This window comes from Silene latifolia, chromosome 4, assembly GCF_048544455.1.
Source record: "Silene latifolia isolate original U9 population chromosome 4, ASM4854445v1, whole genome shotgun sequence".
NCBI lineage: Eukaryota > Viridiplantae > Streptophyta > Magnoliopsida > Caryophyllales > Caryophyllaceae > Silene > Silene latifolia.
In genome coordinates this window covers 18,024,226-18,040,692 of record NC_133529.1, presented here as the reverse complement: position 1 = coordinate 18,040,692, position 16,467 = coordinate 18,024,226, and the positions used below count along the sequence as shown (strand labels likewise).

Sequence of the window (16,467 nt, the reverse complement as noted above, 5' to 3'; positions counted from 1 at the left end):
ATTGTTCATAATTTTAATTGTTACCAGTGTTACTTTCACTACATTCGTTGTTACATTCACTACTCCCACTATCATTATTATAACTGTCACTACTCCCACATTAATGCCGTTAATTTTATTAATCTCGTTGCATCTACTATTACTTTTACATTTTAATTTATAATTTTATGATGATACTAATTAATTCCATAAGTGAGGCATGTTAATTTTAAGGAAAATCACTATATTATTGTGCTTTCTAAATTTAATTACTTTAATTTAATGTAGTTTCCATAAATATTCTTCATCAAGGCATCTTTATATTATACTTTTAACCAAAATTATATAATATTTACATTGAGGTCCCTTTATCAGGTCCATCGCACGGTGCTATCGATTTAAAACTATATAGTATAATTAATTTGTATAAATTTCTTTAATTACATTGAAGTCCCTTGGTTTCTGGAATTAATATATAGTATTGATTGATTGATTTGATAGTATCGTTTCCAAGTCTAGTCAACTATGTGCAAAGCTATGTTTGGTTCGTGTTTTTGTTAATTCTTGTCTTAAAACCCTAACTCATCAAGTATAGAATGTTGTCTATGAGTATTTTTTTCAAGATTTTGGATTACCATTTGGAATGATAACTGTTTTATACAAAGAGTGCAGGTTGGAATGTGTATTACTATGCTAAAGTTCATGTTATTGAATGAGTATGCTGACTGTCCTTTGATGTGTGTGACTTCTGGATTAGTACTATTTCATCATAGGAAAGTAAGATTGGATACTTTGATGAGTTTGATGATATAGTCAGCTGATATATATGGTGCTTCAAATGCTATGACTTGGCCAGAATAGAATTTTGGAAATTCAATACGAGTTTATTATAATATATACTACAAAGAAGCAATATAAATGAGCATAATTGATACGGAGTCATAATCTTTGTAAGAGTTGGTCTTAGTTAAGACCGTCTTAACTTAAGACCTCTCACATCATTCCTTTTATTTTAAGAATGTGAACCCGCTGATTAGGAGTGGATAATTAATACATAGGATGAAGCAATAAGCCCTAGCCCGTTGCAACCGAAACCTGTCATAGAGTGATATATGGTCTATGTGAAAGGAGTCTTGGTTTGTTATTTATTGGATCGGATCACCTTCCCAGAACATATTGAGCCAGTGTTCGTCATCAATCTATAAATCTTATTAAAAGGCTAAGTTAAAACGCCACCTAAAAGCCACATAGACCATATAAAAATGCCACGTTGGATTACTAAACGCCACCTAACACCCTCAAAATTCCATGTCAACCGCTCAAAAAAATAATTAACTCGCATCTACCTAACACAATCAACCCCAAACCAAAAACCGTTTTAATTCCTCCGTTGTCTCTTTAGATTACTGAGATAAAGACTTCAAGCCTCTTAGTCTTAACTACCATTTAATTCAAGAGGTGAGCATTGAAATAATCCTGAAATAAATACCAGTTAAATCCATCCCTGTGTTAATCCATTGGTATCTCTTCTTATTCTATTAGTAGCTGTTACCCGCAATTCTCCATTGGATTCCCTTAATTTCAGTTAACTTCTTAACTAGTAAAAAGGGAGATGAAGAATTGTCAATAAATTTCATCTTTACTCTTTTATTGTCTTCCCCCCTCTCTTATAAATATCACACCTCTTCACTAATTCACCACCTTGTGTCTCAAGACACCAAATCTATACAAATACCTAATAAAAGGTGTTTTCTTAGTACTGTACTCCTACCATTCTCATATTTAGGCTTATTTAGTCAATGTTTTTCTTAGAATTGTATTATATTATCATAGTTTAGAGTTGTTTAGTGCGTTGATTTGAGCAATTAGTGTTCATGCCTTATTTAATTTGTGGAATTAGGGTTCTTTGATTTCCAGATTTTATGGGTGTGTGATTTGAGCAATCAAAAGTATTGGCACCATCAACTCGATATGGAAGTATTCTGAAACTCTTCTTTGAATTCTGCACATCCTGAAACCCTTCTTTCTTAGTGTTTTATTTATTTACTTTCTAAAATGCACTAACTTCGTCGTTTTCTCAGGCCGAATTGTGTCAAGGAAGGTATTTACTCATGTTTGGTCAAGAGAGTTAACTTACGCAGGCTTGTATATTCTATACTTCGTTTATCTTCTAACTCGATTCCCCTATTAATTATCTTTACAATTTTGTATTTGTTTTTATAAATACTTTAATTGTTTTAGTTTATGTAATCTAATTTGTGTTACTAAATTAAAAACCGTTTTCGAATGATAAATTCTGCTACACAGTAGGAAATAGTAGCTTCTTTGCACAAGGTTTTCTATTTTATGATATTTGACTCTGATTTCCAGTTTGAGCTTTACAACGTTCGAGCACCAGTGTACGAGTCAAACATAATACGACCCTCAAACCAAAATGAAGAAGTGTGAAGCGTACAAGACCAAGACCACGAACTTAGAATAAAAAAACGGACATCCATAGATGGTGCACAGACGCAGCTAACAAAAGACTCCAATTAAAATACTAAAGTTGGAAATATATTTCCTTTGGTGTATTGAGATATAGATTTTGTTTTTTTACGAGGAAAAAAATGAAGATTCTCTCTTCTTATTTTAAAAACCAAATAAACATTCAAATTAGTCTATGACCATCTATTTTTAGAAGATTAGATAGCAATATCCTCTGTCTCATTATGTGTCCACTCCACTTATCTTCTAACACATCAGCAAATTAACACATTTATTGCAATATTTTATTTTACAACAAGTGATGTGTCAAAAGTTAAGTGGAGTGGCACATATAATGAGACATAAAAGTGGGACAGAGGATCCCTACTAGTGGAGTAGTGTTTATGGTGTCACTAATGAGATATTAATTACATCTGAATAAAAAAGTCGATTTCTTATTTCAATTTTTTGTTGTGGTTTGATTTGAATAATTCATTATTAATTCAAAACAAAAAGTGGCAAAAGAGGGTGAAAACCATCGACTCAAATATTCAAAGTAATTGACTTTTGTCGACATAGATTATATCCCTTCATTGTATTCATCCTTTGAACTTTAGTACTCCGAATTTGATAAAAGTAAATGAACACCTCGTAACACGTGAGTATATATAGTGAAAAAGTAGGTTATTTGCGTAGGTGATTATCGAAGGAGATTTTTTTCTAGAAAAATATCAAAGAAATAAGGAGCAGATGAAAAAGTAAGATAATTGAATGAGAAAAGGCGGCGTTTAAGTTTCATTGCAGTTTGAGAGATGTTATGTGTACCCTCCTTTGAGCAAATGCAATAGTGTTTCTTAATATCGAGTTTGTTAAAAACTTAAAAATAAAGTTCCTCGCTCCATTTTATTTTAAGAACAAAATAGGTTCTCAGTTAGGATGAAAGTAAAAGTTTTCCATTAAGGTAAAAAGTTATTTAATTTAGAAATTAGTGAAAAATGACTTACCATAAAAAACGTTATCCTCTGCATAATTTAAACTTGCGTACATATATCTCTCTTACCAATAAATTTCACATCATTACTACACTAGAGATAGAAAGAGAAAATCCTCCAAAATCCTTTCTTCGTTGATTTTTGAATGTCCACACCATTGAATGGTCTCCCGCCGGAGACTATTCCGTTGACCACAGAAAATGTGGATACTATTAACAATGTCGGGAACAGTACAACAACATTCCCTCCACTGGCAAAGAATTCGAAAAGGAAGACTATGCATATCGACACATTCAATGCAGTTCATACGCCCATCTCAAATCATTCTGAGAATCCCTCTTCGAATGATAACCCCCAGAACATGGAAATTTCAGGAAGTAATTCTATATCATACAAAGAGAAAGTGCAGGGTTTCGGTCATGGGACAGATATCATGAATGGTTTCTCCCTTGATGATATTGACCTAGACTCGGAGGATGATATTGAAGAAGATGAAGACGATGTGGATGTCATGTGTCCCAGAATTTGTCTTACAAAACAGGAAAAGGCTCAACTAAGAAAACCATGGCGACATGCTCTAATTATCAAAATGTTTGATAAGAAAATTGAGTATCTTTCTCTCATGAGAAAACTGCAAGCAAAGTGGTCGATTAAAGGTAAACTTACGCTGACCGATCTCACTGGGGATTACTATGTCGCTCGATTCTCTTCAAAGCAAGATTACGATTTTGTAATGACCCAAGGGCCTTGGATGATTGATGATCATTATCTTACCATACGAAAATGGGTTCCAAATTTTGTTCCATCAGAGGATACCATTTCAAAATTCACTGCTTGGGTGCGAATCCCAAACCTCCCCGTTGAATACTTTAATGAAGCTTTTCTAAAGAAAGTTGGTTCGAAAATAGGGGAAGTTATTCGTATAGATAGCAATACGGCCACCGCACAGAGAGGACAATTTACACGGTTAAGTGTGGAAGTGGATGTGTCTAAACCGTTATTGTCAAAGTTCCGTTTATACGGCAAAGTTTATTGCATTCAATACGAAGGTCTTAAGATGATCTGTTTTAAGTGTGGGAGATTAGGACACCCGATGGATGCTTGTCCAAAAGATCAAGTCGTGAATCCGCCTTCAAGTGGCGAAATGCAAGATAGTCATGAAGGTCAGATATCTACATGTAATGACAACTCGCTCGAAGCAGGTCTTCGTCCCAAAGAAAAAGATGACTTTGGGGATTGGATGGTAGTCAGAAAACCACCTCGAAGAAAGCCTCCGACGAACTCTGTTACACCAGTTCATAACTCAGGCAACACAGGTTCAATTTTCAATTTTGGTCAATCATCAAAAGATACGGGATCAAGGTACGATATTCTATCTAAGGAAATTGAAAATCCCTCGAATCAAGCTCATTTACCAAAAAAGACTACCCATGTTATTCACCCCATAATTAACTCCAATTCTCTTGCACAAAATCCTAATCAAATCCCAAAAATTCAGCAAAAAATTGCCACTCTAAATAAACATACTGATAGACTTTTATCTCAGTCCAAATTTACCAAAACTTCCTCAAAATATGTTAAAAAAGATTCCACCATCAAATCTTCCAACAATATTATCACATTAGCTAAAATTAATTCTATTCCTATTACTAATAATTCTACAACTATTCTACAAGATATTTCCAATATCCCTATTCCCCCAAAAAAATCAAACAATACTGTCCCTGCTACTATCCCAACATCTATTACTCCTATTTGTTCCTCTCACACTGATAACGTATCCCCTAATCATGAACCCACACCCGTACTTTTCTTATCTCGACCGCCCCCTACCACAGCCTCGATGCCTCCCACAAAACCCCCGGATCGAGATAGTGCCACCAACACAGAACATAGTGGTGTCGACATGGCCGGAGATGGCTGCTCCCTTCCTGGGAGTGATGATAGCGGAATGCCCGATAATGGACGTCAAGTTCGAATTAGCACAGAGCAATCCCTCGAATCTAACGATGGAGATGTCGATACCATGGAGTATTGACAAAGTTCTAAAGCTTGTAAGTAGAGCTTATCTATCTTCCTTAAATTTTGTACCTGATTTTATGAGTACACGAATCCCAAATTTGTCACGTAACCTTCCCCATATCACGTTTATGGTATGGAATGTTCAAGGTACAGGGAATAAGAGTAAAATTAGCGCTATCAAGGAGGTTGTACGTACATATAAACCTACTGTATTAGCCTTAGTTGAGACCCATATGGGATGCGATCATGCTATAAAAATGAGTACTATTCTGGGTTACAAAGGACATGCTCGGGTAAATGCAAATGGTTTCAGTGGCGGAATTTGGTTATACTGGAATACTGATATCGTCTCCGTCACCACAGTACACGAGCATCAACAATTTATTACTGTCGAAATAGCTCGCATTGGAGAATTTCCGTGGTTTTTCTCAGCTGTTTATGCAAGTCCCGACCCTTCTAATCGAAGAGAATTGTGGGCAGAATTAGAGAGTTTTGCCCAAAATAATAATCGCCCTTGGCTAGTTGCGGGTGATTTCAATGAGACCAGAAATTTGAGCGAAAGACATGGAGGAGACTCGAATATGGCCAGGAGATGCGAAAATTTTAATAACTGGATCGAAAGTTGTGAGCTTATCGAACTGGCCTTCTCTGGCTCGCCTCATACGTGGGCTCGGGGCAATTCGATTGAAACAAGACAGAGCGCAAGACTAGACAGAGCCATGTGCAACGCGGATTGGGGGACAGTGTTCGAGGAAGCCATGGTCAAACATATCCCCGCTTTCCAATCTGACCACTGCCCTCTGTTTATCTCCCCAAACGGTTTCGTTCCCATTAATTCAGTCAATAGACCCTTCCGATTCCAGGCTTGTTGGATGACCCATGAAAACTTCGAAAGCTTCATTGACGAAAATTGGCCTTCTGAGGGACAATTCGACTCTCGACTCGACTCGCTCTCAAAGAAATTACAATCCTGGAACTAGGATGTATTTGGCGACATATTCCGTCGAAAACGATCTTTAATTGCCAGGATTGGTGGATGTCAGAAACAATTATCCTTAACCCGCTATAGCCATCTTATTAAACTTGAGTCGAAACTACGAAAGAAATTAGACGAAGTGCTTGCCCAAGAGGAATTATTATGGTATCAAAAATCGAGAGCTGATTTTATTAAGGATGGAGATAGAAATACCTCATATTTCCATGTGAGTACTCTGGTCCGACGATGGAGAAACCGAATTACATCTCTGAAAAACGATCAAGGGCACTGGATTGATGACCCTCTGGAGGTTAAAAAAATCTTTGTCAATTATTTTAAAACCCTTTATACTGACGATAATAATTCGAGTGTTATCGAGGGCTTACCGTGGAATTTGTTTCAAGATTTTAACAACGAAGATTGGGCCTGGCTGACTCGTCCTTTTTCCATTGCCGAAATACAACAAGTAATTAAGCATATGGGTTCCCTTAAAGCCCCGGGTCCGGATGGTTTTCAAGCATTATTTTATCAGAAATATTGGTCTTTGATAGAACATTCTTTTTGTGATATGGTTACCAAAGCTCTTGAAGGTAAAGGGATGCTGGAGGGTCTAAACGATACTTACCTGGTCCTTATTCCGAAAGTAGACAACCCGGAATCGGTTACCCAATTCCGTCCAATCGGTTTGTGTAATGTAGCCTATAAGGTTATTAGCAAAGTTCTTGCTAACAGGATTAAAAAAGTGTTGCCACGGGTAATTTCTGAAACTCAGAGCGGGTTCGTTTCGGGTCGTCAGATTACGGACAATATAGTCATTTTTCAAGAGATGATACATTCAATGAATAAGAAGAGGGGAAAAGCAGGGGTCATGGCTATAAAAATCGACCTAGAAAAGGCCTATGACCGCCTCCGCTGGGACTTCATCCACGCCACCCTCAGTGATATAGGCTTTCCCGTTCTTCTCACAGATGTTATCATGGAGTGCGTGACCACACCCCGTATGCAAGTTATGTGGAATGGGGAACCAACTGAGCAGTTTTCCCCGACGAGAGGAGTGCGTCAAGGAGACCCGCTATCTTCTTATATTTTTGTTATGTGTTTAGAAAAATTACAACAAGCAATTAACCTCGAGGTGCGACGACACAACTGGAAACCGATTACCATCTGTCGGAATGGCCCAGATATTACCAACCTATTCTTCGCGGACGACATGGTTATTTTCGGGGAGGCAAACGAAGAGCAAGCCTTGGTTATAAGACAAGTTCTCGACAAATTTTGCAATGCCTCGGGCGAAAAGATCAGCGAGTCAAAGTCTCGTGTTTTCTTTTCAAAAAACACGGACCTGAACACTAGAGAGGTTGTCAGCTCTGTTTTGGGTTTCGAAGAAACACAAGATTTGGGGACTTACCTCGGGATGCCAACTATAAATGGCCGTGTTACCCGTCAAACTTTTGCTCATTTGGAAGAAAAAATCAACAAACGTTTAGCTGGTTGGTCCACAAAACGAATGTCCCTTGCTGGCCGCTCAACTTTGGTTCAAACAACTCTCTCTACTATCGCCAATTATAGTATGCAAACAGCGAAAATTCCAAGAACGGTCTGCGATTCGATTGATAGAAAATCCCGCCGTTTCTTATGGGGAGGAAGTGAGGAAAAAAAATCGATTCACCTAATATCATGGGAAAACATTCAAAAACCCAAATCTATAGGTGGTCTCAGTATACAATCTGCTCGACAAGCAAATGCGGCCTTTCTTACCAAGTTAGGATGGCGAGTTCTAGCTGAGCCTACAAGCCTTTGGTCTCGAGTTCTTAGAGCTAAATATTGCAACAATCGTTGCGATATCGACATTTTCCAAGCTAAGAATAATATGTCAAACGTTTGGGCCGGAATTTCATCTCAAGCGAAGACCATTGTTCGGGGTACGGCAACCGCGGTTGGAAACGGCCGTCGAACTCTTTTTTGGGATCATTCTTGGGTAGATGGAATTTGCTTATCAGATCATATCATATATAGCTCCCATTCCCGAAAATATTCTTGGCATGACGGTTAGCGAAATGTGGAGCAATGATCACGGGTGGAAGTGGGAGATGTTTTCAGATTTATTGCCGCAAGAAATGCTTCTAAAAATTGCTTCGATATCACTTACTATTGACCCGGATCTTGAAGACTCATTGTATTGGGTAGGTACGAGCTCCGTGAAATTCTCACTGAAATCGGCATTGGGTTTCTTAAGAGGAGAGGACGCTTCAACCCAGCCCGAGACAATCGTTTGGCGAACCATTTGGCGTTTACCAGTCCAACAACGAATCAGAATGTTCTTATGGCTAGCGGCACATGAAAGACTTATGGTAAACGTTAATCGAGTTAAAAGGAATATGGGCGATAATCCCATGTGCCCGAAATGCAATGATAGCGAAGAAACAACGGAGCATTTACTTCGTTCTTGTCCAATTTCCAAGCAAATCTGGAATTTAATAGGTATCGAACCTTCTAATCAAGCTTTCTTCAACTCGAATTTTACTGATTGGCTGTGTAAGAGTGCGAGCAATGACGTTGCAACATCAGATGAAAATTGGCCTATTTACTTTGCTTTAACTTGTTGGTGGTTATGGCGATGGAGAAACAATATCGTCTTTGGCCGCGAAAACGAGAACCCGACACAACCCCGAGCTTTTATCTATAATCAAGTCGAAGCAACCAAGCATGCTCTAGACCGCTTCAACTTTCTGGTACCACAGCCTCAACCTCTTCATACGGAAATTTTCATTCGTTGGCTTCCACCTCCACATAATTGGATGCTTATGAATACCGATGGAGCGTCTAAAGGGAATCCGGGTCCGGCCGGAGGAGGCGGCATTATAAGGGACGAAACAGGTAACTTCGTAGCTGCTTATTTCTTATCGTGCGGTAACTGCTCGTCCATGAAGGCCGAATTATTAGCTCTTCTGGTGGGTTTAGAAAGGGCTAAGTCGTTTAACATAAGAAGGCTCTTAGTTCATATGGATAACGATCCTTGTGTACGGATGATCAATGAGGACCAATTAGTCAGCAATAGTTTAAAAGTTATTGTCAAGCGATGCAAAGAACTTATACGAGAAAATCATTGGATAGTCAAACTGGAACACACCTACAGAGAAGCCAACCGAGCAGCCGACTTCCTAGCTAATCGAGGAGTTTATTCGAGCACGTCTCCTACTCACCTGGATGATCCACCAGATAGTTTAAGACCTATTCTTCGAGAAGATATTTTTGGGGTAGCTATTCCCCGTGTAATAGCTAATAGTTAATTATCGGGGCTTTGCCCCTCATTCGTACCAAAAAAAAAAACCACTAACTTTGCAATGAAATGTCCTTCATACTGGATATGTGGATAAACAATTACACAAGTTATATTTGTTCATAATATTGTATTAATTCACACATTATTTAACTTGAGATTGACTCCAGATTTCCTTAGGGGAAAAAAAAAAACTATTACAAGGAATTGATACAATACAACACAGTTTTTGGATTGTGAATTTGGGATCGAGCAATTATTAAACATCACAACTAATGATAACCACTACATGTATATTCACAACGTGATACAAAAATATTCCGTGCATTGCACGGGTGCAAAAACTAGTTTTCTCTTTAAAATCCTTGGCCGACGTACATCAAAGGTTTTCCAGTAACATGATATTTACACACGGTCAATACTATAAATACTTAAATAGAAGCTATTCAATATTGATAAAGGGGAAAATATACAAAGAAAAAAAGTCCAAATTAATAAACAGACCGCCCTGTAGAATTTTCAGTTCGATCCACGGAGGACTCTCTAAGATTCTCCGCACTGTCAACTCTAGTATCAGGGTGACAATAAGGAAATGAATGGTACGAGTATGGAAGCCGCGTGTTCAATGAGGCCAGCTTGTCACCTTCACCATTCAACGAATCTCCTTGTACACCAGTGATGTCCGACTTCCGAGTTGGCATTTGGCAAACGGTCATAAACTTATAAAGAAGAGATATGCAAAAGTCGTCACATATAGCCATATCGAATACTATCCACACTTCCTGTATCCCTACCTTCTTTATTTCAAATAAAGGTCATCGGCCTATTGTACATTGTATAGAGTCAATTCTTCCTCAAAATAAGTAGATCCAAATTCCGATCACTTGAGCATGGCACTTAGCTAAACTTGAATAAAACAGACACAAAAGCCCCAGTCAATACCACAATTTCCCAAATCACACCCAACGTATGAAAAGACCCAAGTCATCACAAATTACAATATAAGCAACAATGCTGATGACATGGTACTCGCCCTTTATGCAACTACAGCTAAGAAACAACAGAAAAATGTAAGCAGCAGCTGCATGATAGTACTCCCCAATGCCAAGAAATCAAGAATACAGCATTATTTCCAGCTTATTATTGTTGTGTAAAATTTCACATAAAACTGTTTATATATAACTCAACTGTAAAATATTATTATTAAGATTGCCAATCATCTATTAGTACTGCTGTTATCAAAGGAAGAAAAAATAGAGAAAGTTAATCAATTCTAAGGTTAAAGCAAATACGCAATGACCTCTTATTAGGGTTCAAAACGTCGGCCGGTTAAGACGAAAGCTAATTTAGGGTTTTAAGACAAGAAACTGTTTATATATAACCCGATTCACTGCTGAGAAAACTAATCAATTCCAGTTTTTATGTACGTAACTGCTACGAGTACGTCTTGTTAGTGATTTGATCACAAGGACATTTAAGTGTATTCGGGTTTCTTATGTCAAATCGGTTTGAGCTCGTAATGGATATAATGTGAGTCGGGAATATGGAGTGTATGCTCATATAATCGTATATCGAGTTCATGTGTATAATGGATAAGGGACGCTATAAAAGTGTTGCCGGCCATAGTATATATATCCTCTATCGAGGTCATATACCCGGGGTTGGGCATCCCCGACCGGGTTGTCATGTACTATCTATTTGAGAATTGCCAGGAATTATGTATTTAGGAAATAGCTGCGTCCCCGATCGGGGTAGGTAACCCCTAACGGGGTTAAATTGCTTTTCCTGTACGTATGTTTCATGTGTGTTGCACATGTTTAGCACTTATCATTTCTTTTGATTGGTTGGTAACAAATCAACATACTTATCCACTTATTTTTTATATTCTGTATGTGAATTCCACATGTATATATATAGAGTGCGAGGGAATTAAACGAACACACTGACATTTGCACGTATTTCGTATTTGACAAAATAAAGTAAAACCAAACTCTCTTATTGTTCTTTGTTCTTTGCTCTTTGCCTTAAGACAAAGGAATCGTCTTATCCTACAGAGATTTCGTGATATCCAAAGGCTATAGGGTCGAAATACTCTAAGGAAAGTGTGTTCAACACGATTCGATTGGGTGTAATAAACCGTCTTACATTGTTTTCATTTCTGTTTTTGTGTCTTTGTTTGTATAAGTTTCTAGTTTGTAATCTTTGTAATACAAAAACTATAACATTCTTAGAGTATTTTCTGCATTTGGAAATGGATTCAATCAAGGATATGACTACCAAGTTTGGAAAGTTGGAGAAATTCGAGGGTGTCGATTTCCGTCGTTGGCAAAAGAAGATGCACTTCCTTCTCACCGCTTTGAAGGTTGTGTATGTGTTGAGTACTCCTATGCCGGAGATTGTGGGGGATGAAACTCTTGCGGAAATTCAACGAAAGAGAAGCAAGTGGGATAATGATGACTACATTTGTTGTGGTCACATCTTGAATGGTATATCCGACTCTCTTTTTGACATTTATCAAAATGTTGAGTCCGCTAAAGAATTATGAGATCAACTTGAGTCTAAATATATCGATGAGGATGCTTCTAGTAAGAAGTTTCTTGTTGGAAATTTCATGAATTATAAAATGGTTGATTCTAGACCGGTAATGGAACAATACAATGAATTGCTCCGTATTATGGGACAATTTGCACAACATAAAATGGAGATGAATGAATCTATCTCGGTGTCTAGTATCATAGACAAGTTGCCTCCTTCATGGAAGGATTTTAAACATATGCTTAAACATAAAAAGGAAGAGTTGACTCTTGTTCAACTCGGTAGCCATTTGCGCATAGAGGAATCTCTAAGGGTGCAAGATATTGGCAAGGGTAAAGGTAAAGATGTTATGGGATCCTCTTCCGTCAATATGATGGAAAAGGGAGAGGGTCCCAAGAACAAATTTAAGGGGAAGAAACGCCCCTTTGTCAACACTAATGACGAGTCTAACAAGACACCGAAAGGTGCTTGTTGGATTTGTGGAAAGACCGGGCATTTGAAAGCAAATTGCAAGGTTGGAAAGCACAAAAAGAAAAAGGGTGCAAGTACTAGCCAAGGAGGACAAGGGTCTAATGACCAAGGTCCACCCACTAATCAAGGTCAGATTTTAGACATTGGTTTTAATTCGGTTGTGAATTATGTGCCATTAATTTCTGAGGCATTTTATGTGCAGGATGATGTAGTGGCATGGTGGATAGACTCGGGTGCAACCAATCATGTTTGCAAGGATCGACATTGGTTCAAGGATTATGAACAAGTGAAGGATGGATCCGTTCTATATATGGGCAACGAGTCTACCGCTCCTATTGTTGGTCGTGGCATGGTAGTGTTGGAATTTAGTTCCGGAAATATTGTAAAATTAAATAATGTATTACATGTACCCGGAATTAGAAAGAACCTTGTATCCGATAGTTGTTTAAGTAAACTTGGTTATAAACAAGTGTATGAATCTAATAAGTATGTTTTATCTAAACATGGTGTATTTATTGGATTTGGTTATTATTGTAATGGCATGTTTATGTTGAATGTTGTTCCAAATGAAAGTTCCATATTTATTGCTTCTTCTATGAATGATACTTCATATCTTTGGCATGTGAGATTAGGACATGTACATTATAAAAGATTGGAAACTATGTCTAAAGATGGTTTAATTCCATCATTTAACATGAACATTAACAAGTGTAATACTTGTATGTTGACAAAAATCACAAGGCAATCATTTGGTAATGTGTCTAGGATCGATCTCACATGTGCTTGAACTTATTCATAGTGATTTATGTGATTTTCGCAATTATCCGTCTTTAGATGGTAAAAAATATGTAGTGACTTTTATTGATGATTTTAGTCGGTTTTGTTACATATATTTACTTCACTCTAAAGATGAGGCAATTGATAAGTTTAAGGTCTTTAAAAATGAAGTGGAATTGCAACAATCGGTTTTGATTAAAAGGTTGCGTTCCGATAGAGGTGGTGAATATTATGATCCTTTGTATTTTGAGTCAAGTGGTATCATTCATGAAGTAACTCCTCCCTATACACCACAATTAAATGGTGTAGCGGAAAGGAAAAATAGAGACCTAAAAGAAATGGTTAATTCCATGTTATCTTACTCGGGTTTGAGTGACGGATTTTGGGGTGAAGCCATGTTGACGGCTTGCTATTTATTAAATAGGATTCCTAACAAAAGGAATAAAGACACTCCATATGAACTTTGGTACAAAAAGAAACCTAGCTTGAATTATCTTCGAGTTTGGAGTTGTCGGGCTGTTGTAAGACTACCCGATCCCAAGATTAAAACCTTGGGAGAAAGGGGCATCGATTGCATATTCATTGGATATGCTGCGCATTCAAAGGCTTATAGGTTCTATGTAATTGAACCTAATGATTCTGTTTTGGTTCACACCGTAATTGAGTCAAGGGATGCGATATTTGATGAGAGTCGTTTCTCATCAATGCCAAAGCCAAGGGATCTAATACCTAGTTCTAGTGGAGCTATTGAGGGAAGTGACAATGTCACAACTCAAGAAGCAATACCTGAAATTCGTAGGAGTAAGAGAAGAAGGATTGCTAAATCCTTTGGTCCCGATTTTCATACCTATTTGGTTGAAGGTTCTAGGGATGGATGTGAAAACTATTATCCATATTGTTTTCACATTGATGAGGACCCTAAGACATTTGATGAGGCAATGAGGTCTCATGACTCTTCCTTTTGGAAAGAGGCGGTGAATGATGAAATGGATTCCATAATGGGCAATAACACTTGGGTGCTTGCGGATTTACCTCCTGGTTGTAAACCATTAGGTTGCAAGTGGATCTTCAAAAAGAAGATGAAAGTTGATGGTTCTATTGACAAGTTTAAAGCTAGGTTGGTTATCCAAGGCTTTAGACAAAAGGAAGGGATTGATTATTTCGATAAATATGCTCCCGTAGCTCGCATCACTACTATTAGATTGTTGATTGCAGTTGCTGCAATTAATAATCTAGTGATCCATCAAATGGATGTCAAGACGGCGTTCTTTAATGGTGAGCTTAAAGAGGAGGTGTATATGAAACAACCGGAAGGATTTATTATGCCCGGAAATGAGCATAAGGTTTGTAAGTTAATTAAATCATTGTATGGACTTAAACAAGCTCCTAAACAATGGCATCACAAGTTTTATGAGGTTGTTCTATCAAATGGGTATAGACTAAATCAGTCGGATAAATGTGTGTATAGCAAATTTGATGACAATGGTAATGGCGTCATTATTTGCCTATATGTTGATGACATGTTGATCTTTGGTACCGACCAAAGTCAAGTAGACCTTACTAAGGTCTTTTTGTCATCAAGTTTTGCCATGAAAGACATGGGTGAGGCAGATGTGATACTTGGTATAAAGATCAAGTGTGAGAACAAGGGATTCTCTTTGACACAATCTCATTACATTGAGAAAGTGTTACAAAAGTTTAATCATGGAAACTGTTCTCCGGTTAACACTCCAATGGATTCTAGTGTTAAGCTTATGCCTAATAAAGGTGAAGCTATTTCACAACTTGAGTACTCTCAAGTGATTGGGTGTTTGATGTATGCTATGACAAGCACAAGACCCGATATCGCCTTTGCCGTTGGCAAGTTGAGTAGATACACAAGTAATCCTAGTCTTGAACATTGGGTTGCGGTAAAACATGTATTGAGATACTTGAACCAAACCATGGATTATGGTTTGAACTATGTCGGATTTCCTTCGGTCTTAGAAGGGTATTCCGATGCTAGTTGGATCACCAACATGGAGGATCATTCATCTACTAGTGGATGGGTATTCTTGCTTGGTGGAGGAGCTATCTCATGGGCTTCTAAGAAGCAAACTTGTATAACAAGTTCGACTATGGAGTCGGAATTCATTGCTTTAGCTGCTGCCGGTAAAGAGGCGGAATGGTTAAGGAATTTGGTTTATGAAATTTCGGTTTGGCCAAAACCTATTCCTCCTATTTCTATCCATTTTGATAGTTCGGCGACCTTAGCTAGGGCTTATAGTGAAGTTTACAACGGAAAGTCTAGACACCTTGGTGTTAGACATAGCGCGGTTCGTGAGTTGATTACTCAAGGAGTTATTTCCGTTGATTTCGTGAGGACACATCATAATTTGGCTGATCACTTGACGAAGGGATTAGCTAAGGACTTGGTTATAAAGTCGGTAATCGGGATGGGTTTAAAGTCCGTCTAGATCTTTTTGATAAGATACCCAACTTCCCTCTAACAAATTTTAGAGGCTAAGTTCAATGTGGAAGGCTTATTATGGAAGATTGAGGCACATGTTATAATCCCGAAAGGTATGTGCATGACCTGCATGACAAGAGGTTGAAGTTTAATACTTCTTAATGAAATCTTTGACAAAGTGCATTTTGCAGGTGCACGATGAAAGATTCACCTATGTGAGTGTGAAGTGTAGCCGCTTCAAGAGGCTTGGAATTGGCTTCCTATACTCTCATGAAAGGATATGGACACAAGGCGGTCAATAGTGTCAAGTTTGTAACTTTAAGAGTTTATTGAGTCTATGTGTATGTTATCTTCATGTATTCAATATGGGTTGAAAGGTTCAATCCGTGGGACACCTTGATTCTCGAATATTTGAAATGTGTAATATACTAATGTGGAAGTTCAATCCTTGGGACACTTTCATTTATGCCTAGACTTGTTTGCTTTGTTGTTTTAATTGGAAACAAGGAATACACTTAAA

At 37.8% G+C, this 16,467-nt stretch overlaps 2 protein-coding genes across 2 annotated transcripts; both read left to right on the top strand.

Moving 5' to 3' along the window:
- The first annotated feature begins 5,587 nt into the window (after positions 1–5,587).
- On the top strand, positions 5,588–6,439 carry LOC141651174 (uncharacterized). The gene has a single exon (XM_074458896.1). It carries the CDS (start codon positions 5,588–5,590, stop codon positions 6,437–6,439), a length of 852 nt encoding a protein of 283 aa, XP_074314997.1.
- Positions 6,440–12,398: 5,959 nt separating this feature from the next.
- Positions 12,399–13,005, top strand: LOC141652123 (uncharacterized). Its single transcript, XM_074459756.1, has 2 exons — positions 12,399–12,849; positions 12,924–13,005. The coding sequence occupies exons 1-2, from the start codon at positions 12,414–12,416 to the stop codon at positions 12,926–12,928; spliced, it is 441 nt and encodes a 146-aa protein (XP_074315857.1). The 5' UTR covers positions 12,399–12,413; the 3' UTR covers positions 12,929–13,005.
- The last annotated feature ends 3,462 nt before the right edge of the window (positions 13,006–16,467 follow it).

Excerpts from the sequence above, each read along its gene's own strand:
- LOC141651174 (XM_074458896.1), top strand. The coding sequence starts at position 5,588 with ATGGTATGGAATGTTCAAGGTACAGGGAATAAGAGTAAAATTAGCGCT.
- LOC141652123 (XM_074459756.1), top strand. The coding sequence starts at position 12,414 with ATGGAGATGAATGAATCTATCTCGGTGTCTAGTATCATAGACAAGTTG.